At 34.1% G+C, this 23,945-nt stretch overlaps 12 protein-coding genes across 12 annotated transcripts; 10 read left to right on the top strand and 2 right to left on the bottom strand.

Moving 5' to 3' along the window:
* Positions 1-67: 67 nt before the first annotated feature.
* NAEGRDRAFT_74065 (uncharacterized protein) lies at positions 68-1,778 on the bottom strand (the record flags this gene model as incomplete). Its single annotated transcript, XM_002670917.1, has 3 exons — positions 68-728; positions 781-957; positions 997-1,778. 3 exons carry the CDS (start codon positions 1,776-1,778, stop codon positions 68-70), a joined length of 1,620 nt encoding a protein of 539 aa, XP_002670963.1.
* A 514-nt stretch (positions 1,779-2,292) lies between these two features.
* NAEGRDRAFT_59583 (uncharacterized protein) lies at positions 2,293-4,501 on the top strand. The gene is made up of 2 exons (XM_002670875.1): positions 2,293-2,659; positions 2,715-4,501. Exons 1-2 carry the CDS (start codon positions 2,395-2,397, stop codon positions 4,484-4,486), a joined length of 2,037 nt encoding a protein of 678 aa, XP_002670921.1. The 5' UTR covers positions 2,293-2,394; the 3' UTR covers positions 4,487-4,501.
* Positions 4,502-5,275: 774 nt separating this feature from the next.
* NAEGRDRAFT_81702 (uncharacterized protein) lies at positions 5,276-8,115 on the top strand (the record flags this gene model as incomplete). Its single annotated transcript, XM_002670876.1, has 1 exon — positions 5,276-8,115. One exon carries the CDS (start codon positions 5,276-5,278, stop codon positions 8,075-8,077), a length of 2,802 nt encoding a protein of 933 aa, XP_002670922.1. The 3' UTR covers positions 8,078-8,115.
* A 95-nt stretch (positions 8,116-8,210) lies between these two features.
* Positions 8,211-8,975, top strand: NAEGRDRAFT_74068 (uncharacterized protein; the record flags this gene model as incomplete). Its single annotated transcript, XM_002670877.1, has 1 exon — positions 8,211-8,975. One exon carries the CDS (start codon positions 8,211-8,213, stop codon positions 8,973-8,975), a length of 765 nt encoding a protein of 254 aa, XP_002670923.1.
* Positions 8,976-9,176: 201 nt separating this feature from the next.
* Positions 9,177-11,721, top strand: NAEGRDRAFT_81703 (uncharacterized protein; the record flags this gene model as incomplete). The annotated part of the gene is made up of 1 exon (XM_002670878.1): positions 9,177-11,721. One exon carries the CDS (start codon positions 9,177-9,179, stop codon positions 11,640-11,642), a length of 2,466 nt encoding a protein of 821 aa, XP_002670924.1. The 3' UTR covers positions 11,643-11,721.
* A 206-nt stretch (positions 11,722-11,927) lies between these two features.
* Positions 11,928-13,595, top strand: NAEGRDRAFT_74070 (uncharacterized protein; the record flags this gene model as incomplete). The annotated part of the gene is made up of 1 exon (XM_002670879.1): positions 11,928-13,595. One exon carries the CDS (start codon positions 11,928-11,930, stop codon positions 13,593-13,595), a length of 1,668 nt encoding a protein of 555 aa, XP_002670925.1.
* Positions 13,596-14,461: 866 nt separating this feature from the next.
* On the top strand, positions 14,462-15,808 carry NAEGRDRAFT_74071 (uncharacterized protein; the record flags this gene model as incomplete). Its single annotated transcript, XM_002670880.1, has 1 exon — positions 14,462-15,808. The coding sequence occupies one exon, from the start codon at positions 14,462-14,464 to the stop codon at positions 15,806-15,808; it is 1,347 nt and encodes a 448-aa protein (XP_002670926.1).
* A 115-nt stretch (positions 15,809-15,923) lies between these two features.
* Positions 15,924-17,217, top strand: NAEGRDRAFT_81704 (uncharacterized protein). Its single transcript, XM_002670881.1, has 3 exons — positions 15,924-15,934; positions 16,024-16,103; positions 16,252-17,217. The coding sequence occupies exons 2-3, from the start codon at positions 16,039-16,041 to the stop codon at positions 17,132-17,134; spliced, it is 948 nt and encodes a 315-aa protein (XP_002670927.1). The 5' UTR covers positions 15,924-15,934; positions 16,024-16,038; the 3' UTR covers positions 17,135-17,217.
* Positions 17,218-17,892: 675 nt separating this feature from the next.
* On the top strand, positions 17,893-19,415 carry NAEGRDRAFT_81705 (uncharacterized protein; the record flags this gene model as incomplete). The annotated part of the gene is made up of 4 exons (XM_002670882.1): positions 17,893-18,022; positions 18,296-18,813; positions 18,845-19,007; positions 19,042-19,415. 4 exons carry the CDS (start codon positions 17,893-17,895, stop codon positions 19,413-19,415), a joined length of 1,185 nt encoding a protein of 394 aa, XP_002670928.1.
* Positions 19,416-19,673: 258 nt separating this feature from the next.
* Positions 19,674-20,588, bottom strand: NAEGRDRAFT_74074 (uncharacterized protein; the record flags this gene model as incomplete). The annotated part of the gene is made up of 1 exon (XM_002670918.1): positions 19,674-20,588. The coding sequence occupies one exon, from the start codon at positions 20,586-20,588 to the stop codon at positions 19,674-19,676; it is 915 nt and encodes a 304-aa protein (XP_002670964.1).
* A 409-nt stretch (positions 20,589-20,997) lies between these two features.
* On the top strand, positions 20,998-21,645 carry NAEGRDRAFT_74075 (uncharacterized protein; the record flags this gene model as incomplete). The annotated part of the gene is made up of 1 exon (XM_002670883.1): positions 20,998-21,645. One exon carries the CDS (start codon positions 20,998-21,000, stop codon positions 21,643-21,645), a length of 648 nt encoding a protein of 215 aa, XP_002670929.1.
* A 914-nt stretch (positions 21,646-22,559) lies between these two features.
* NAEGRDRAFT_74076 (uncharacterized protein) lies at positions 22,560-23,480 on the top strand (the record flags this gene model as incomplete). The annotated part of the gene is made up of 1 exon (XM_002670884.1): positions 22,560-23,480. The coding sequence occupies one exon, from the start codon at positions 22,560-22,562 to the stop codon at positions 23,478-23,480; it is 921 nt and encodes a 306-aa protein (XP_002670930.1).
* Between the last annotated feature and the right edge of the window lie 465 nt (positions 23,481-23,945).

Genomic DNA, 23,945 nt, shown 5'->3' on the forward strand with positions numbered 1-23,945 from the left:
AATTTTTGTGTGGCACCGTAGAGAAACATGATTTTGCTCAACAACCTATTCTTTATTTAGGAAATACTTAATTTTCAGAATCACACTCCAGTACCTTTTCTGTAAATAAATCCTCTGAGTCTTGTGTTGTTTCTTTGGTCTTTACTTCTTTCTCTCCATCACTTTCTAATTTTTCAGTGTTGGGCGATTCCTCGTTGTGTGCAGAAGCTTCTTTCATAACTGAGTCTTCTAATTGGGATATTGCCATAACTGAGTCACTTTGGCTATTAAATGATTGGTCAACCTGTGTTGGTTGAGGATTTTGCAATAGTTCAAATTCTATTTCTCTTTTTATAGATTCTCGCTTGGTGGGAATATCGCTTGTTTGGAAAAGCTCAGGTGCATCGAGTGGCAAGTTTTCTATTTTAGTACAAGCAAGAAGTTGGATGTAATGGATCATAAATACACCACAATCAACATGGTTATCCTGTTTTGGAAGATTAGCCTTTCCAACAGGGAAATTATCAGCAGTAAAAGTCACTGGTTTTTCGTTTGGATTCTCGAATGAGTATCTCTTTGCCAAGAATTCTCTTACACGTTTGGTTGTGTTGGTGGGAATAGCACCCCCCAACGAATCACAATACATCAACATCCTGGCATCAGCTGGATACTTCTTGGTAAGATCTAATTTTTCTTTTTTTACACTTGTTCCATTAGGATTACAAATAACAATTAAGGACCAGTGCACACTGAATGAGTTGATTAAAATGTATTAGTATTTAAACTGTATTAATAACATACTTTTCATTCACTGGAATAAATATTAATTTCTTTTCGAATAGAGTAACATTTTTAGCTATTCTTTCTGCAGCTCTACTTGAATCTTTTTTGAGCAATTGATAAAAGTGAGTATTAAAAATATAAAAATCATTTTTAACTTGTCTAGCCTTTGCTCCATGAAACTGCTCCTCTATGTATCTGAAAAGGTTAATTACTGTTGCAATATATTCCACTTACCTCAAATAAAAATCAATTATATTATCATTTAAGAATTCATCCGGTTCCAATCTTGAAATATCACGTAATGTTATCTGAATGCTATACTTGCTAAGGACAACTTTATCCAAATCCAAGTTGGCTCTGACAGATTTTGTTTTGGATCGTGTCACATGGTGTTTTGTTACAATGTCAGTATCTGAAATGTCCTCACTATCTGAAGATGATAGTTCTTGTTTTGTTTTTTCCACAACTTTTTTAATTTTCTTTGTAGGAGGTTTTTCAGGCGAATTATCTGTCACCTTTTCTTCAATTTTTCTCTTTTTCTCTTTCAAAGACTTTAGGTCCTTTTTATGACTTATTGTCTCGATATTATTCACTTCGTCTTCAGAAAGCTCGTATTCACTATCATTTTTGATTATCTTTTTGTTTTTCTTGGGAGAGAGTAATTGCTTTTCTTCCCTTACCCTGTTCACAAATTCACAAGGAGTAAACTTCTCCCCTGGAATATTACAGGCAATGTCTGTCGTTGTTGGCCTTTCGGCTGTTATTTCTCCATAAGGTTCGAAAAAATTGTTAAAATTCGAAACTGAAAATTTGGTTTTAGGCTTGAAACAAACACCCCATTTCGGATGAGAATCAATATCCTGGACTGGGGCAATACTATTCGAATAAGTTAATCCGAAAACATTCGCAGAAGAATTGTACCAAATTTTTGAAATATACTCCTTTTCAAGTCTTGCACCAATCCAACCCATACCCTCCTTGATAAAGAATTTAATACATTCATCTGTAAATTCCATAGTTTTATATTCACTAGAATATTCGTATCCGATACAAATTGCTCCAAATTTTAAAAATTCATCATTCTTTTTTTTTGTATTTACAAATCCTGCATCCTTGTCGGGAGTTGTTATCAAATTTAATTCCTTTTTTTTTCTCCCTGGCTTTCCTGTTGATTTTCCTGTTGTTGCTTTTTTAAATTGGTCTTGAAACTATTCATAATAATTAACCAGTAAGAATAAAAGGCTGAAATCAATAAAATGTTAAACTTACATCAGACATCATCAAAGTGGTTTATTTTTTTTCGAATGTTAGATGGAAGTGATCTTGGCGGTTTGTCCCAAATTTTTTGTAATAGCTGCATAAAATGTGGAAATTGTTAACCATGTTTTGAGGTTTTTTAGTCTTCTACATCCCAATGAAACAATTAAACCCTCAATATTTGTTTCATTGTTCCCTGTAGATACGGTCTGACTCAATTCGTGGCATAAACAGTGACTCAGCAAGTCATTCAAAAATTATCTACAAAAAAAAAATTAAAAACCTCTCCGTTTCATTTTGTACAATATTATCCCACTTCTTTCTGGAGGCAAAAAGAGAGGCTAAAGAACAAGTAACACTCACCGAGAACGAAGAATGGAAAAGAAAATATTAACAAAAGCTACTTCCGAAACAGAAGAACCAACTCCAGGTTGGATGTTTCACCATATTGCCAGTACTACAAAAAAGTCTCCTCAAGCTTGTGAGGAAACAACAAATTGGTTGATGAAGAGATTAACCCACAAAAATCCTCACGTAAAAAAGAAAGTTTTGTTGATTATAAAGAGCGTTGCTCAATCTGGTGATGCTGAATTTGCCAGAATAATAGTCAAGAGAAGCGAAGAAATCAAACAATACGCTAGTAAGTATTAGATTTTCGAAAATAACGTTTAATAACTGATGCATCACAATTTTAGATTTCAGAGGAGATAAAGATCCACTTCATGGTGATGCTTTGAATCAAAGTATTAGAACAGCAGCATCCCAGGCAATTGAAGCAATATTTGAAAGAAATGAAAGTGGTTCCAAGTTTAAAGTAAATATGGATTTGAATGGTTCCGATCAAAATTCTGGAAGAATTGGAACTGCACCAACTGGAGGATTTGGTGTTTTTGGAGGAGGAGTAGGAAGTTCAGACTATGGTAACGACTATACACACGCTTCCGATACTGAAAATAGACCAGCTTTTGGTGGAGGTTTTGGACCTAATACTCCTGCTTTTGGTGGAGGTTTTGGTTCAAATACTGTTAATAATCAAGCTTCTAATGCAGGAAGAGTTGGTACCATGACTGGTATTGGTAGTACATTTGCGAATGAGCAAATAGCAAAACAAAATCAATCTGCTGGTTGGACTGGTACTCTCAGTAATTTAACAAACTACCTCCCAACTTGGTCTAAACAGAAGGATACTCACGGTATGGATAAAAACAATTTCCCAGGACTAATTGCTGGATCAGAATACGAAGGTGCTGATGCAAATGGCTCATATGTTGGAGTTATTCTTCCACCTGGAGGATCTTCTGGTCTATCTGGATCATCTCATGTTCCTGGAAAGAAACTTTGGGAAACTGATACCCCTTCAACAAAATCAACTAACAATACAGTGGGAGAGTTAGAAATTAAGGTGGTGAATGAATTTACTTCACCAGGAGGTATTCGTAAACCTGCTCCAACGAAGAAGGAATGTACAGACTTTGCTCAAAAGTGTTCATCGCTCAACTTATTGCAAGTAGCCGAATTATTGAATCAAAAATTGGATGATCATGAATGGATTGTAAGACTTAAGGCTCTGTATGGTATTGAGGCTCTTTTGAAGGCTGAAAATAAGGCTGTCACTGAATTTTATTCCGAAAATTGTGAAAATATCTTAAAACAATCAGAATCCGTGCAAGAAAGTGTTAGACAACAAGCAGAAAAGGTTGCCAAATTGTTGAACTTTGATGAAGGAGATGATGCTCAGTATGGACCAACACTTCTCGAAGATTTTGGAGGCATGTCCATTTCAACCTCCTCTCCATCTACCTCTAAAACTACTAGAAAACAAATCAATTTTGTTCCATCCAGTGGTTCTACCACAACCACTAACAATAACTCAAATGATGCCTCTGACTTCTTTGATATGATGAATGATAATTCAACAAGTAATTCAGGTGATGATATATTAAGCGGATTTGAGGTGAAGAACTACCAACCAACACCAAAGCAACCTGTTCAACAAAAGACAACAAGAACACCAACAGAGACAAAGCCAAGAGTACAACCAAGTCAAAAGACTCCATCAAGTGCAACAACCCCAACCAAATCAGATTTGTTGGACCTTGATACCTTACTCTCTGCTCCAACAATTCCCTCCCAAAAGACAACTACCACTACACCAACATCCATTCCATACACTGTCCCTGTACAACAACCAATCTATGCTATTCCAACATATCCACCAATGTACCAACCATATGGCGTAGTACCTCAACCTGGAGTACCAATTTACCCTGTTTATCAACAACCTTATTATCCACCACAAACCTTTGCAAATGTCGGAACAATTCCAAACAGATCAAATCCTCCTCCAATTATGCCAAAAGGTTCACAAAGTCAAGCTTTTGATTTTATCAATAATACTCAACCTCAAGAGCAACCAAAAGAAGAAAAGGATTCTTTTGATTTTGTTAAGCAAGTTTATCTTAAATAAAGTTTTGTTTTATGTACAATTTTTACTCGATTTCACCAATAGCGTCTATTGGATCCTTAGTATCATCATTATCAACTGCCTTATTATCTCCAAATTCTTCTTCAATGTTATCCAGTTCTTTTGGAACATCATCATTATTATTAGCAGCTGATTCATCCATTTTCTTCATTTCTTCAGCAATCAATTCGTTCAATTCCTCATCTTCTGCCTCTTTCTTTTCTGCTGACTGATTTAAATCAGTTTGAGGGTTTTCAACCATTTCCTCTAAAATATCGTTATTGTTTGTTGTTCCATTATTATCAGTTTGTTCTTGAGTGTTTTTTGGAACATCACCTGTTGTTGTATTAAGTTGTTCCGACGATATATCTTGGACAACTGTTGTTGATGTATTATTTACAGGTTCTACTGTATCTTTGTCCCTTGGCGATTCTGGTTGTTGGCTATTGGCGACATCAGTGGCTTTAGTCGTTGAACAAGAACTTCCCATTCTAATGAATCTCTTGTTGTTACGTTTTTTTCAGTTGTGTGGCAAATTCATTAAAAACCACTGAAAGTACCAACCGTTTAATGTGGGAACTTGTTATTGAGGGTGATTGATATTGAGCGACACAACAAAATATCATTCAATTTTTAAAATCGATGTATTTAATTCTAATTGAAAAGTAAAGTGGCTTAAATTTTCTTCCAAATTCTTTGGATTAATAATTTTATTATCAAATATCAATACATCAATGTATTTAAATATTTTCAATTAAATAACATTCAATCAATTTTGTCGTCTTCAAAAAAATGCAAAAACTGACTGTTAAACTTTTAAACAAGGCTTCCTCATCCATCAACGGCAGTTATCTTCAACAGGTGTTGGCACAAAATTCATGCCGTCATCTATCCCAAAGAGCAGCCTTTTCTACATCAATAATTAAAAGAGAAGATGTTGTAGTTGAATCACAGGACTCAAATGCCTCTTTCAGAAAACCTGCATGGGAAAATAACATCACAACAGCCACCCTCTTCGAAGAAAATCCTGCCATTGAAGAAGGTATTGTCGTTTCTCAAGGTTTATACGGAGAACAAGCAGCTAAGTTGGAAAGAGACAGCAGAAACCAAATTCAAAAGAAGTTTGAACAATTTATTGGTGAAATCGGACAACAAATTGATGAAGTTAAATTGTTACTTAAACAAAAAGAATTAGAAACACGTTCTATGGATATTGCAAAGGCTAGGTATAGAAAAGATTTAAAATCAGCCACATCAAGAAATCAAAGTGCTTGCCTTCCACCAGCAAAGAAAATAATGTTGGAATGGTATGAACCATTAACAAAAATTATTCGAGAAAAACAAGATGAAGTTAATTTCTCTTGTTCTAAAAAGAAATCATCATCAACCAATACTACAACCACCACTTCCCAAGACAATTTTGCCATTCCTCTCTACCTAACCTCCATTTCAGCTGAAAAACTCGCCATTATCACTCTCCATGAACTTTTGGCATCATGTCTCAAAGAAAGAGGTGGATCACCAGTTTCTTCAATTTCCTATCAAATTGGTGACGCTATCCAAGCAGAAATTAACGTTGAAAAGTTGAAGAGGACAAACTATTTTAAACTCATCATTAAGAATCAAATGATTTACCACAATATTAACAAAATCTCCAAATTGAAATTGAATGAATACGTTACATTCACAAAGGAAGAGCTCGTACAATTGGGCTCGTATTTAATTCAACTTGCTCTCTCCACTGCCCACGTACCTCTTATCTCAAATCCAAAAGAAACAGTTCCTGCCTTCATTCACAGAAATATTACCAGAAATTCCAAGATTATTGGTGTAGTTGAACCAGATGATAATTTACTTCATTTAATTGGTAGAGAACACGTCGCTCAAGAAATATTATATCCAAATCATTTGCCAATGTTGGTTCCTCCAAATCCATGGACAAGTTCTACCGCTGGTGGTTACATCGCTCTTAAAGTTTTAATAATGAGAACAAGAGGTTCTCACTTACAGGCCTATACACTAAAGTCTGCCGAATTGAACGATCTTTTATCTGGTTTAAATACACTCAATGAAACTAGATGGAGAATCAATCCAACAGTATATGAAACAGTTCTTAAAGTTTGGAATTCAGGAGGTGGATTGGGAGAATTGCCATCAAGATTTGACGATACTCTTCCAGAAGAACCAGAAACTGATGATCCAGAAATTAAGAAAAAATGGAAACGTACAGTAGAAAAGATTAAGACTCACAATAGAAACTTACACTCTCTCAGATGTGACATGCTTCTCAAACTTAAAGTTGCTGAAGATTTCAAGGATAACACTTTCTATTTCCCACACAACATCGATTTTAGAGGAAGAGCTTATCCAATCCCTCCTCATTTGAACCATCTTGGTGCTGATATCAACAGAGGTTTACTCACTTTTGAAAAGGGAATGCCAATTGGTAAGAGGGGTATCTTTTGGCTCAAGATTCACTTGGCAAACTTGTACGGAAAAGACAAATTACCATTCGATGAAAGAGTTCAATTTGTTGATGAATATATTAATGAAATTATTGATTCTGCCGATCAACCTTTAGAAGGAAACAGATGGTGGTTGAAATCTGAAAATCCATGGCAAACATTGGCAGCTTGTGTCGAACTTGCTGAGTGTTTGCGCTCTCCAAACCCAGAAGAATTCTTATCACATCTCCCAATTCAAATGGATGGTTCATGTAATGGTTTACAGCATTATGCTGCCCTTGGTAGAGATAACCTTGGTGCTTTGCATGTGAACTTGTTACCAACCTCTAAGCCTATGGACGTCTATGTTGGTGTATTGGAAGTTGTAAAGAAACATATTGAAAGAGATATGAAGGCAGGAAACAAACTTGCTAAACTTTTGCATGGTAATGTTTACAGGTCTACAATTAAGCAAACTGTCATGACCAGTGTGTATGGTGTGACATTTGTCGGAGCTAGAGAACAAATTCAAAAACGTCTTAAGGAAAAGAAGGAAGTTCCAGAAGATGATGTATTTGCCTGTGCCTCATACCTTGCTTCTATTACACTTAAATCACTTGGTGAAGTTTTTAGTAGTGCTCAAAATATTATGGAATGGCTCAATGATTGTGCTCTTTTAATATCCTCATCAGATACACCTGTAAGCTGGATTACACCTTTGGGTTTACCTGTCATTCAACCATACAGATCTAAACGATCAAAGATTGTGAAGACGGTTATGCAAAGCATTACTCTTGCCGATTCATCTGATAAACTTCCAGTAAGCAGAACCAGACAAAAATCCGCATTCCCACCTAACTATGTTCACTCCCTTGATTCATCCCACATGTTTATGACTGCTAGTGCATGTCAAAAAGAAGGAATTGAATTTGCTGCTGTTCACGACTCTTTCTGGTGTAATGCTGGTAACGTTGACAGAATGAACACAATTATCAGAGAACAATTCATCAATCTCCATTCTCAACCTTTGCTTGAAGAATTGAATGCTACCTTTACTAATTTATATCCACAAATCCAATTCCCACCTCTTCCAAAGAAGGGATCTTTAGATTTAACTCGAGTTTTAGATGCCCCATATTTCTTCGATTAACAAGTTTCTTCTAATAAATCATACCACCTTTTCGATTTTTACGTAGTCTTCGGAGCTCTTTCTCCGTTTGCCAAATTTTCTATTTAAAAATTTATAAAATAAAATATTTATTTTTTAATCATAATAATAAAAAATGTCTGACTCAAAGAATAGACTTCAAGTCCTTCCAAGTCGTATGACTTTGTCTAACATGAAAATTCGTTTGCAAGGTGCCAAGAAGGGTTACAGTTTATTAAAGAAAAAGTCTGATGCTTTGAATATTAAATTCCGTTCCATCTTGAAGGATATCAAGGATCAAAAGGAAGGCATGTCGGATATGTTCCGTAAAGCCTACTTCTCACTTGCTGAAGCTCGTTATAATGCTGGAGATATTTCATATGCTGTGATTGAAAGTGTTAAAAGTGCTGCTACAAAAGTCAAGATGCGTACAGACAATATTGCTGGTGTTACTTTGCCAGTTTTCCAACAAGATGATAGTTCACAAAGTGAAGAAGGAATGACATCAATGATTTCACGTGGTGGTGAACAAATTCAAAACTGTAAATCCATCTTTACTGAAGCACTTCAAAGTCTCATCAAACTTGCCAGTTTACAAACCAGTTTCGTTACACTCGATCAAGCAATCAAATTAACAAATCGTCGTGTTAACGCTTTGGAAAAGGTTATTCAACCAAGAATTCAAAATACTATTAGTTATATTATCAGTGAATTGGATGAATTGGAAAGAGAGGAATTCTTTAGATTGAAGAAGATTCGTAACAAGAAGATCAAGGACGCTCAAAGGAAACAAAAGATTGCTGATGAATTGAAGAAGTTGAATCCAACATCATCCGAACCAGTTCATCAAACCCAACAAAAGAACGTTTTGGATACATTCGATGATGAAATTGTTGTGTAAATTATTAATAAAAACCCATTTAATTAAAAATTAGTTTACTTCTAAGATTTTTACAAGGAGATTGTCCAAACTTATTCAAACATATGACAATTGAGGTCTTCTCTACTTTCATCCCTATTGGTTTCTTAATTGAGCCAGTAACCGTTGGAATGAAAGAGTGCCACCCATGTACGACCTTGACTCAAACAACATCAAATAAAAATGTCCACAAGACTAGTGGATTACATTGCAGTTGTTGGCTCTCCCTATGACCCCAGGGAAATGATGCACACCAAGAGGTTGTCGTCAACAATAACAAAATACACTTCAACAGTGGGAAGGGATCAAACAATTGATAGTGAAGAAGATGAAGAACAGAGAAGTAATTTATCTGAAGTTGAATCTGAAACTTTGTCTGTTGGGGAAAATTCATCTAATATAATTGATGATAAAGTTTCTGTTGGAGTTGTAGTCGAGGAGGTAGGAATGAATAGTTATGATGCAGTGTTTGATAATAGTGCGGAAATGTTTATGGACAAACTTAGGAAACCAATTGTATTGGACAGATATCCAAGAGAGGACTATCCTTCAGCTCCACTATCACCTGAAATACCTCTCTTTTGTTTTCCGAATGGAGAGATTGGAATTCGTATTGATGAATGTACTTTACCAATGTATTATACTTTTGTTTTAACTGCTGCTGATGGTAACAAAACCTATGGAGCTTGCCTAAATATTTGGGAGGAATATCATTTGGAAGATGAATTATTGAATACTGAAAAGAAGGATAATGATGACGGAATGATTTCCATAACTTTTGATCCAATCAAGACTGAACGAGAGACTTCTACAATTTATATGTCAAAAAGCATTGTACTAATTTCTCATTATCCATTCTATAATTTATTCAAATTCTTTCTGACTCAAATGTATAGAATTAGTATTACACCATCTAAAATACCAATTGAAAGATTTATTTCAAATTTCATTTTTGAGGTACCTCTACCTTGTCAGGGAAAAGTACAGGTCCACTACAGCATTGGTGATAAGGAGATTTTTATAACAAGACCTCCACCTAATGAGTTACCGATGGCTGAAGTTGATTTTGAACTCTTATTTTGTACATTAAGCATTGAGAACATTATGATTTTATTTGATTTAGTATTACAAGAAAAAAAAATTTTATTTACTTCAAGTCATGTAGCTTTATTGACTCAAATTTCTGAGATTATTTGCCATTTAGTGTTTCCTTTCAAGTGGCACCATATTTATATTCCATTATTACCTGCCAAATGTGCAGAATTTTTATTTGCTCCAGTTCCCTTTATGATGGGATTGGCAAAGGATTTTGTAAATAATATCGAGATACCATCAGATGTTTTCCAAATAGATTTGGATAACAATCAAATTGTTTGTTCAAAGCAGCAATCAATTCCAAATCTTCCTGAAAAACAAAAGATTAGATTACAAAACACTTTGAATAGCTTGGTAAGGACAAAAGTTGGATCCCAAAGAGCTATTGATAAGTTGCACTTTGTAGATCTAGCTTATGCTATGGCTCCAATTACAGAAGAGATTGACCCAAAAACAGGAGAGGCATTTCCATTCCCAACACGAGAAGTAAGAATGGCTTTCACACGATTTTTCGTTTCTCTCTTTTTCAAATATAAGAATTTTTTCAGAGAAGCTCAGGATTCTGAGCTAGAGAGCATGTTAGATTTAGATCATTTCTTTAATAAGAATGCATTCACACACCAACTTCCAGAACAGGCTAGATCATTTATGGAAATATTTCTGCATACTCAAACATTTGAAAGGTTTTTATTAGATAGATTGGAAAAAGTAAATCAGAATGAAGTTCAATATTTCGAAGAATTAATGATACAGAAAGATAATGAATCAAAGTTCAAGTTCAGAAAGCAACCAACCCCATTTCTCTCCAAAAATTTTGCCATCTCAAGAACGTTGATGGCTCTTTCACCAGATAACTCCAATCTTACTTCAAGTACTGAACCATATATTTATTTATATTTTCCAACTAAGTTAGATCATACGCTATTCACTAAAAGAGAATATACTCAACTATTAGTTTCAGAATCTGACGTGGTTTCTAATAATGAAATTAACTTATCATGGAAATCTTGTATTGCTGCTCTCTCATCCCTTTCTACAAATCAGTACTCCAACAAAACAGATAATAATACAAAGATGGCATCAGCAAATATAATACTAGATGAAAATAGAAATGAGAACCTTTTTGATAGATTCTCATTCCAGACGGATTCAAAATGTTATCATTGTGAGCATATTTGTAAGGAATCTGAAATAAGGTCTGGTTGGAGTTCAAGTAATTCGCAGAGTTATACAACAACATGTACACATTGCTCCAAACAATTCGTTCCTTACTTTTCAGTTTACTTTAAACTTCCTTCAGTCACACAAGAATTACACCAGTTAACCTCTGTTGAATATCTATCACCTCTAGTGATAAGAAAAGAAATTGAAAATTTGATATCACATGATGTCAAAGCAGATTCTGCCCTGTGTTGGCAGCACCCAGTACTTTTTTGGAATCTTGTGGTACATTTCAGATCACTTCCTCTTTCGTTTATATTTCCATGTATTGATTGGAATGCTATTCAATCTCATCTTGTTACATCTCTATCTCAAAATTCTACTGTTAATTGAACCAGCTGCCCTGTCCAATTTAAAATGAGCAAGATTTTAATTATGATTTGTAGTATTTAGATAACTAAATAAATGAATTATAGTATTAATATAACCTCTTGACGTTGAATAACTGAAACAAAGGAGCTGTTTGTCGTTAATGGATGGGTATTAAAACTCTAATTGAATATACTTCAAACAAAGAAAAATCTGAATAGCCTTCAAAAGGAATCAAGCTCTGAGAAAACTCAAATATTCATGTATTGAATCATACATATGGTCCTTCTGTTTAGCACGATCTAAAAAATGTCTCCATACCCTACAACAGGCTTTGGATTTCATAGTATAGGGAAATTTTTGAAACAAGGAGATGATAAATCCTTATTACCTCATTTTCAACAGGCCGAAAACACCTCAAATATATTTATCTTAAGAAGATATAGATGGTTTTTGGTTGGTGTTTTCGTGTGTTTCTTTATGTGTTTTGTACGGTGGAATACTAATTCTGAGGATGAAATCAATAATAATACTGTGATCATAACCTCTGATCATAAAATTGGAAACAAGATTGAATCAATGCAAACTCATTCTACACTTGTGGTGAGTGAACAAGGCATTAGACTTGAACCAGAGGTGAAGCAGGTACCTATGGTTAAGGAGGATCCAAAACACACCTTCACCGGAATTTTATTACATTTTAAAAGAAGAAATGGTATTAAGAAAATCCTTTCAATGATGATTAAATACCCTTTTATTTCTCAAGTAATTGTGTGGAATAACAATCCTGACGTTAGCATAACTCACCAAAATCTGATAGAGGACTATCTTTCTGATGGAGAAAAATCAAAAACACTCGAAAAGTACAAGGAAATGGTTTTTATTCACAATCATAATGAAAATATTAAGGACAAAGCAAAATATTTAGCTTGTGAATTGGCAAATACTACAGCTTGTTTCTACTGTGATGATGATTGGGATATAACAAGATACGCCAACGCTCTACTAGCAGACTTCTACAATGAGCCTAGCGTTATGCATAGTGTAACAGAACCATACACGTATTACACAAACCTTGTTTGGTCCTTTTATGATTCAAATATTAATCTTCACACAGCTTTTGCTTGGATTGGTTGTGGGTCTATGTTCTTGAAGTCACTTGCTGTTAACCACCTCCAAAAAGTTGACAAGTTTTTGGAATCGAATCCAAAATTGAAAAATCTTGTTCCTCTGAGTGATATATTTTTCTCAATATGGCAAAATAATGCTCCTTCACAGATTGTTGCTAACATTGCAGAAATAAGTGTAGAGAAGGAAAATGTGGCATTTTCTAGTCAGGGTGGGTTTTTACAATTACAACATGAATCAAGTATGATGGCTATTAAGATTCTTCATGATGAACTCACATACAACTCTTTCTTTACAATATTCCCAAAGAAAGAGATTGAAAATCCATTTCCTCTCTTCCTTAAATCACCTTCTTCAAAGGATTCATTCTTATTTTATTCAGACTTGTTTCCGTTCTTATTGAAAAATGTTTCCTTTGACATTACAAACCATGTTCATGCAAAAAGAAGCACTAGAGATAACCTTCCTCAAGGTGCTGATGTTGATTTTTTTTACAACAACAACCCAACAAGGGCGGTTGATTCTGATCCATCATCTTGTTGGCAATCAAACAGAAACGTTGGCATGGACAGTTTTTTTGGAGTGGATCTGTATTCTGTTGTAACAGATATCGCTATTGAAATTATTTACTCACACACAAAAGATTTTCATGCAACCCTCAAAACAAGACACTCCATTGACAGGAAAAATTGGGTTGACACAAGTGCAGCCAGCTATGAATCGAATAACTTTTCTCGCCACTCATTCAAAGACTCAGTAAGATATATCGAGTTCTTCACTCAAACTGGCTCAAGAAACAAATTTGGTATTTGTGATTTTAAAGTTTTCAAGAATGGAACCTCTATCTAATAAAATCCGTTGCAGTACTACTAATGGGACTGAATTGCAATAAATTTAGCACTAGATATTAAAAAAAAAACAAAAATGGTGCTAGAGGAATTAACAGATGCCGAAAGACCTTCATCACAAAAGAAGAAAAAGGAAAACAACCACTTCCACCCGATGCTATGGGCCATTCGGGAGAAGTCTATCATCCTATTTTGACAAGGTCTGCAGGCTATTCAAATGAACAACAGAAACAGGAACACACTTTTCTTGTGAGTCATACACATGGCTTTGAACAAATTGTGAAGGATGAAATTCTTTTACTTTTTGACTCATTAAATTTGATGTAATTTAATTGGTATGAAAAATTAAATCCGAAAATTAGGGTCCACGATTATCCAACAACTATTGCTGGTAAATTTATGAAAAAGGTGGAAAACTCGGTACCAAACTACCTAAAAACTTTGAGTGAGAGTCACAAAGTGACATTTGTTAATTTTTCTAATTTATTTGAAATTGAATTTTTATATTCTAGAAATGGATTATTAATATTTAATGTTTCTTCTAAAGGAAGTGATAATAATTTATTTATGGAAAATCTAGTTTATTTAGTCTGCCATTTAAATGCTATTCCTAGTATTGATTTTGTGTATTCATTTATTTGCATTGTTCCTGATATACCCTTTGATAAAGAGACTACAATGCCAATATTTGCAGAAACTATACCAAAAAGAGAACAAGATACTCAAACATAGAAACAATCCTTTGAACTATTCGAAAAATTATATTGCAAAAAGTTTGAAAAACAAAATCTTTATTCCAAGGATACCAACTTTAGGGCTACTGGTGTAAGAAAACAAACAAGTATTTTGAAGCATGACTACAAATCAATGGATATGGCCGCTGAGTATGGATATGGAATTGGGGAAACAATTTGCAAGGACATGAAGGTTAACCTGAAAAAGTATGACCTTGACATGTTAATTTATTTGGATATTGATAGAGTGTTTATAGGAATGCTATTGTCCCCTCCATTACATGCTTTAGAAGAATTGAAAATTAGTTCAGCATGTTCAGGACATGGTGGTTGCATCTCACCAAATAATTGTTCATGTGTCTCTGGATATTATGGAAGTGATTGTAGCCAATTTGATTGTTATGGAACTGCCTCCACAAATACATCAACATGTACTAATCACGGTAGTTGTATATCCCCAAATAACTGTTCCTGCTTATCAGACTATTATGGAAAAGAGTGTACTCAATATGATTGTTTTGGAACTATTTCAACAAATGGTTCAGTATGTTCTGGACACGGTACCTGTCTCTCACCAAATAACTGCTCATGCTTAGCTGGATATTATGGAAATGATTGTAGTGAATTTGATTGTTACGAAACTGCCTCCACAAATGCATCAGCATGTTCTGGACATGGTGGTTGCATCTCACCAAATAATTGTTCTTGTTTAGATGGATACTACGGAAATGTTTGTAGTCAATTTGATTGTTATGGAACTGCCTCAACAAGACATTTTTCTTTGAATAATCAAGTTATTGATAGAAATCTCAGTGAGGACGAATTGAATGAATTGAATTCATGTGATTTGATTTATTCATACACTAAACAAGATATTAGATTAACCTTCGGAAAATCTATCTTGAAACCTCAAACAAGTTACATGCTTTGGAAAACTTTACTGATGGAAAATTCAATTTTACGAGACAAATTATTCCAACAATCACAATTAGTTACTTTTGTTGATCCATTTGCAGGAAGTGGTACTCTTTCACTCTCACTTAATTATCTCTTCACTGATAATGATCCTAAAGTTCAACTTTATAATATTGATTTCAATCTAGATGAAGTGAGTGTTATGAAGGATAATTGCAGCAAAAACAGAAATAATCATATTTTAAATTGTGATTCTAGATTCTTACCTTTTAGAAATGAAAGCATTGATGTTGTTATATCAGATATGCCATTTGGAGTTTTATGTGAAAATCACTCTAGAAACTCAAAGGTCTACCCAAAGATTGTAAAACAACTCGAAAGAATTGTTAAGCCTGATGGAATTGTAATGCTGTTGACAATTGAACTTACCTTACTGGAATCTCAACTGAATGCCAGAAATCGGTGGACATTCACAACACAAAAAGTAACACTTGGAGATTTAGGTAAGGAATCCAAGCAACCATTTACATTGGCAAGAAGAAACCTCCACAAAATAAATTTATGATCAGTAATCAATTAAACCTCTTTTGCTGACAAGTCATCCGGCCGTGTTCTGTAATCACATGTCATTAATGTAACAAGCAGAAGAAAGGCTAGATTTTTCCACATCAAAAAAACAAAAAAATATTTGGTAAGTGTTTGGCTGTTCTCACTCTTTGCTCTTACACTGCTCGTATTGATGATTTGATAATGATGATGCGATCGCAAAAACAACAACAGTAGTATACTATCAAGATGATTTTCTTAGAAGCTGGAAACAAAATTATTCAAGAAATCCTTCTCAAGCAATTTGATGCTTCGTACGTATTTGATGTTTTTAGCTTGATGTTTTACTAACAACACCACAACATTTAATCTTTAATCTATTCTTTATACTGTGTAAATTAATATAACAACAACATACCATGATTCAATTTATCATCGCTCACATATTAACAACAAAAACAGAACAAGACAACCAAGCGTCCATGTTAACGGAGGTGATTTTGATGGTACTAAATTTGTTATTCAATCTGATGCTGGTAATAAGAACCTTCTCACCTTGTCCATCTATGTTCATGGTGAAAAGGAATTTAATCAATATGGAGGTATTGAATTGGTCAAGAAAACTTTACCAGGATTGGATGTTAAAGCACCAGGTTTAACAGTCGATGATCAAAAACATACTTTCACAGTTACTATTGATGTTGAAAAGGAAGAAAAGAATAAGGACAAGTGGTTAAAGGAATTGCCACGTGTCAAAACTACATATATGAGTGCTGTCTTTTTGCAAGCCATGGATAAACACGCAAAGGGAGAACAATTCGAACCAATCAAAGTTCCATACAGACCAGATGAAAATATTTACATTATTTCTTATAAGGGCAAGTCTTTGGTTGTTGTTTATAGTATTTTGTTCAGAGATCCTGATGATGTCGTTTTTGCCAATGGTTTCTTGTGTGAATTCAAGGATGCCAAGAAGGATCGTGCTCTCAATGCTGCTCCAAATATGAACTTTTCACAAGGTCAATTGGCTGGTGAATTGGTTGACGTAAAGAGTGTTACTGAACCAAAGGACGAAAGAACTTTGAAGAAGGAAGGTTGGGGCTTTGTTTCTATTGGTTTGTTGGATAATCATACCAAGGCTGATAAGCAATTGAATACTGCTGAATTATTGCTTGGTTTCCGTTCATATTTGCACTACCATTTGAAGTGTATGAAGGCTTACATGCACATTCGTATGAGAGAATCTGTTGAAAAGTTAATGTTGAACTTGAATGCTGCTAAGGATTTGAGCGGTAAGAAGACTGAAAAGAAGACCATGTCTGGTAGAACTTTCAAACAACAATAACTTGTTTGAGTGAGAGAACATAATGACATCAGTGTCATTCACATCTTTTTGTAGTTATAAAATCACCTTATTTATTTATTTATAATTAAGTAGACTCATATTGATGATTATTCTCAATCATATCTTCCACATTTGTATGGGGAATACCCTAACGTTTATAAAAACAAAATACTGTTTTACATGCACAAAAGCTTGTCAAGGTTGCAACTTCTCCCTCAACTATAATATAATATGGAAACTGGATAGAAAAAAGTACTGAAATCTACATAGATTTTAAACAATGCAAATATCTAAGCAAGTTATATTGTTCCTTAATGATATTGAGGTCTCATTCTACTTTTCCTTTTACTAGTTCCTCGAATTGAGACTTTTTCTCCCATCCTAATTCAGTTTCAGCCTTTGTTGTTGGGTCACTAATAAACTTGTGTTGCAGGTCTGAAAGTTTTCATTCCTTTGTATGGCCCAATCTCTTTTGAACAGCCCTACAAATCAAAGAGTACACCGTATGGTAAGATTAAGAAAAAGGCCAAAATTCTCAAAGATCTCACGCCCACTCCTTCTCGTCCCTCGTTCAAGCTTAGTAGAGGATCGGACCGTCCGTACCTGATCATATCATTTCCTCATTCCATGCTCCTAGCCGACTTTGGGATGTTGAAATGTCCAAGTCTGCCTTAATACCACTCCCTTCAATTCAACAAACAGATCATAGGCTTAAAAAATCAAGTTTCTTGAAATTAACTACAAACATGAAAGAAAAAATGCAAAAGAATCAATTGATTATCACGTTGGTTGTCTTATTGAGTGTGGTCGCTTGTACTGTCTATGGTTTCTCAGCTAATCCATGCACATTCTGTCAAACAAGTTTTGATATGGTTGCTACAGATAAGAGTAAGTATGATATTTCTTTTTGAATGGTCATGAACTCGTTGCATGAATAATCCATTCAATCCTCAACCGATTAATCCAACTCCAGTGAAGCAATTAGTTCCTCCAGTTGCTCCACAAAACGCAAGTGAAACTGCCATCTTTTCTGATAGTAACGGAAATGCCACAACTAATAGTTCTTCGATCTTGAATGGCACCTTGGTAACTTCACACTCAACTCAACTCATAGTCTTCATATTAATGGAAGCATTGAACACGCCAACGGTTCTATTACAGTTGGTAATTTGACCTTTGAAGGTGATTTCCATGCCAGTGGAATTATTGCCATGATTAATGACTCTTTGATTGTTGATGGTTCATCTTTAATCAATGGTTCAATTGATCACGGATTGATTCAAGTAAATGGTAGTGTTGCTTCTAATGGTTCCTTAATGATTTCCATCTCAACTTGGTTCTCTAATGGGTCTCTCTTAATTAATGGATCGTTCGATACTGATGAAGGAAATGCTTTTGAATTGAATGGTACTTTGGGTCATAGTGGTGGTTTCGTCTATTCAAACCAGTCTTGGAACACTAATGGTTCCTTGACCATTCAAGGTGATTTGATTCTTCCTTCCATGGACGAATTCAGTGGTACTCTTCAAGTTAATGGTACTGTTAATTCCTCAATCAGTGGTGATTTGAGCATCATCGGTTCCATGCTTTTAGATGGTTCTTTCAATGGAAATGAAACTGATTTCAACATGAACGGTATTTTGACACACAACGGTTTGTTCTTCCAAGATAATGAAACTGTTCACATTGCTGGTTCATTGGTTTTTGAAGGTAACATGTCTCCCATCCAACAACTCACTTAATGGAACTGCTGTTATCGATGGTACCATGAAATCCTCAGATGGTCAATTGTATATTAATGGTTCAATGATTATCAGTGGTACATTCTTGAGTAATGAAAATCTTGAATTGAGTGGTTATTTGGCTAATAACGGTTCATTCTTAATTGATAACTCCTCCATGACAAGTAATGGTTCTCGAAATGACTGGTACCATTTCATTGCCATGCTCAACCTTAATTGATGGTAATTTGACTGTCAATGGTAACTTGAACTCAACAGTTGGAAGTATGTTAACTATCAATGGAACTACCCATGTTAATGGTAACTTGACATTGAGCCATGCCTTACTCATCACTGGTAACTTGACAATTCACGGAACTGTTCATTTGAATAACACAAATGTTGCAATCATTGTTCAAGGGGGCGATTTCACATCTGTTGGTGGTATTGTTGCTAATAACACTGCTGATGGTGCTTTGAGAGCTGACAATGTTTTAACTTTCATGAATATTACTGATATGACTTTCACTAGTATCAAGGTGAAGAGTACAATGAAGTAATTGAAACTCTGTAACCATATGGATTAATTGGTAAGAATGTTGTTAAATAGTTTACAAAATAAGAGTTTGGCAAAAAAATTTTCTTTGAATCATATCTTACTACCTTATCGCAAAGGTTCCAGTCAACGAATCGACCATTAAATATTTCATCTAGTGAAGTTCACAAAATTCTAAGCAAACCTGTTGATTGGACAAGAATGTTGTGAGATGGCTTGGCAATCTGGAGATTCATTTACTGGCATTTTAGTGTTAGAACTATCATTGAAAAATTGAAATTTCTTTGGATTTGTTATTAATAACATAGAGTAAACCAGTTCTCTTATCAACAAACAATCCAAAATTTCTTGAAAAGGCATTAGAATCTTCAAATGTTTTTACAATTGAGAAATCAAACAATCTAATGACAAAAATTCGATGATTTTCAGTATCCGATAAGTAAACTAATCCAGATTCCTTCTCATAAAATATTGAATAGGCAGTTGAACACTTGGGAATGACCACTCTTCTTTTAGAGATCCAATTATTTTCTTGCTTTTTGAAAATTTCCAAAGATTGTTGATTGGATGTTAATATTTCACTTTCAGATAAAAATTCAATTCCATATCCATTAACTAAACTAATCCCATCTTCACCTTCATCCTTTCCTGTTTCCTTATTTGCTTTACAAACTACTGATCTATTGTAATCAAGAAAAAACACTTGATTTCCCATCAAATCCAACCCCCAAATATTCGTGTTTGATTTTTTACATTCCCACACAATTCCTTCCTTTCCTTCCATCAAATCCTTCACTCTAATTTTAATAATTCCTCCACTTGTACTTGCATAAATAAATTCCTCTGAATTCTCATTCACCAATCGCAAACAATGAAACACAAATTCCTTATACTTGACAGCAAATAAAAGGGAATTTTCAGAGGTGACAACTTTTGATTTATCGAAAATCATTAATGATGATCCACCAACTACAATAATTACGTCGAAACAATTAGAAATTGCAATATCAAAGCTCGGCTCGAAATTAGCAACATTCAACGTTCGTACAAGTTTAAAATTTAAAGAAAATTGGAGGAATTTGGAAGCGAGTGATTGCTTTAAATATTTAAATAATTGATCAATGTTGTTGTCTTCCGAGGAGGATTTTAGATCAATTAGTGAAATGATTGTTGACATTTTTTAATAATACATTTGAGAGATATGAGGCTGTTCCTAAAATAATTACTATTTGATGAAAATAATCCACTAATATCAATTACTATCACTACAATATAATGTTGAGTTACATGATGTGTGTAAACCACCAAACTCCGAAATATAATCACTAAGAATTACTAGTTGAAATTAGTATTTCATTTTGGCGCCTTACTAACCGTAAACTTTCAAGTTCGCCGCCATATGTAATTTCACCTTAAAAAAAATGAAAAAAGAAATCTCCCTTAGCACATTTTTTAAGTAAGTGCCTTGTTAAATTATTAAAAACTGAAAATGTTTAAGGGGAGAGAAGAAACGTAAAATAGATTGCGTTTCGGAAGAGTTTGAGGATGAAGAGGGAGTTTGGGTCCTGATATATGGAACATTTGGAATGTTAAATTGGCCTGGTTTGTATGATAAGAAGAATCACAAGGCAATAATATTGAATGTCGATGATTTAGGTGATTATGAGGTATTATCGGTCCTTGATTTTTCATTATGTGATTCGGATGTTTTCATGACCAAAGTACCTGATTATCTTCAAAGTTCTTGGAAGAGTGCTTTGGAATTAACGAATAATAATACAAAAGAGGAATTAATAATGAAACACGTTTTTGAAAAACAAGAAAAGACTGTTATTGATAGAATAGAGGCAGAGAACAATGATGTTGCTCCTGACTTGCCACTAAGTACAAAATCTTTTCTTGCAAAAGGTTTGATTTCTCTTAAACCAACAGGCATAGTGTTTGATGATAATAGGGACATGTTAAAAGTTGAAGAAGATATGGAGTGTGTGTTTGATAGGGACAAAATAGAAAATGTTGATTGTCCTATTGAGTTCTCCAAAAAACTGTTCCTCTCCTACAAAAACAACAATCCAACTCCATTACTGTCACCACTGTATGCATTACAGAACATGTATTTTGAACAAAATTCAGAAATGAACTATCAGGAAACTCTTTCTATTCTGTTTGCCTATCTCATTAGTATTTCAAATGGAAACTTGGCCTCTACTGAGTATGTTCACCAATTCTTTTAAATTCCAACTTTAACTCTTTTAGAAATGTCAGACAACAATCACCTGAAAATCAAACTAGATTGGCTTCATATTTCACAACAAAATATTTCCTGCCTGATAAAATATTGACTCGCAGAAATATTATTCAAGACTATGATTGGAGATGCTTTTTTGGAGAATGGAAACCAGTGGAAGTGGATACAATTTACGACCATCCAGACTTTAAGAAAATTGTGTTACTAATGAGAGGATCTTTAAAAGAATTGATGAATAAGTTGTTCTCAAATAATTTACTTAATTCAGATACTGAACTGGACAACTTTGGATCGCTCTCTTGTGGGACTAAAATTTGCTTTTTAAGACTTTTTCTTGTACCAAAGAGTAGAAATACTGACATTTTTTGTTATTGTTTTAGATTATTCAGTTCGGAATGGTATGATATTAAAACATCGAAAGGAAGAGCAAAAGTTATATCAATAATTCTTCAAATTGGAAAAAACTGCTTGAATAAGAATTTCAATGAAGTCAAAAAAAAGGTGGCAACAATATCTGACACACCAACAACTTCAAAGTCCAGGACAGATCCAGGACCTTTTGATATAACCAATCAGTCAATTATGATACATCAATTATTCCCTCAACATTTGTTATACGAATTTAAAACACCCGATGATGCTATTGAACATTTTTCTCTAATACTACGATATCCAGTACCTGTTGAAGAAATAGTTCAAAAAGAATACAAAAGGTCTTTTATCAAAAATTATCTGAACCAAAAAGGAAGAACCTTACTGTTTTTTACAAAGGAAAAACCTTTCGAATTGAATGTTTGTCCAAGGGGACAATTATGTCCCCATCCTATGAATGAAATTCAGTTGTTGTCCAGTATTAAAGGAGAGAAGCAGACTTATAGGTATTGGTTAGTTAAAGTTTCAATGAGAACAATTGAATATATATATTCTAGAATTGAAGATGGACACGATCAAGAGGATTTTGAGGACGATGAAAGGGAGGATGATGAAAGGAAAGGCGATTATAACAAAGATAATAACAATGATCAAAGCGATAACAACAATACTTCTCTTTTTCGTCTTTCCCAAAGTATTCATGATCTTGATTTAGGATCAGACTTTAGCAACTTGCAAATGGAAAAACTAGAACAAAAATCAATTCTAGGAACCATACAATATAAGAATAAGGAATCGTATTTCAAGATTACAAATAGAGAATTTGATAATGTGTTTGTAATGAAATTGATGCAAGAAATTAGAGACCCTAATATTTGCAATATTTTCTATTATGGACCTGTAAATAGCCAACTAAATATTACAGTTCAAGAAAAATTATTAAACTATGATGAGCTGATAAAAAAGATGCAAAGCAATCAAGAATATCAAGGAAATTCCATAATAAGAACCATCATACTGAAGACATTGATAGGTTGTTTACATGCTCTTAAATGCATTCATAATAAGGGCATTGTTCATTGTGATGTCAGTGTTCATAATATTATGTTTAGAATGAAAACCAGTTGCGATTTCGATGCTGTTTTAATAGATTTCAATAACTCGAAATACTTGAATTCCAATCAACCAAGTATATTGAATTACAAAGATGATTACACACCCCAAGATCCGAATATCAGATTCACGGTAAAACATGATATATTCGCTCTATCTGTGGTTATTAAAAAGTTAATGGCCAACTACTCCAGTGTTTGTGAAGAGATTTGTAGTGACATTCATTTTGAAGAATACAACATTATTCCAATCTCCAATTGTATGGAGAAAATGAGTGCACTTAAGTATTCAAGAGTTACTGAAGTATTGGATGACATTGTCTCCATGACCATTTAACGTATACAAATAGCAAATATCTAAGAGCAGAAATAGTTTGCTTACTGAATATGATCTATTCCAAAATCTCCATCCTCTGTTCGAACAATAGCAAAATGATATCTAGCAAGAATGTGAACTGGATTATCTACAAATTCAAAGATACATGTTGAAGAAGATTTGATTGTTCATCTTGTAATTACATGAATTTTGGAAAGTTGTATATAGCTCAATGTGGTTCAAAAATGGTTTGCCACCTTCAAGTGTACCAAAACATGTGATCACACGTCTTTAACACGGCACATGTTGAGGAAATTCATATGCTCATCATCCATATGTACATGCGTTGTGGTAGTTACTCTGTGTAAATGAACCAGCTCCTTGTATTGTTGTGAGATTAAGGAGTTCTGTTTTTTTAGTTTCAGAGTGAGATGGTGTATTATATTTTTATAGAAAATCATCACTGTCTTTCATTATTTACCATTA

Source organism: Naegleria gruberi (genome assembly GCF_000004985.1).
Source record: "Naegleria gruberi genomic scaffold NAEGRscaffold_66, whole genome shotgun sequence".
Taxonomy (NCBI): Eukaryota; Heterolobosea; class Eutetramitea; order Acrasida; family Naegleriidae; genus Naegleria; species Naegleria gruberi.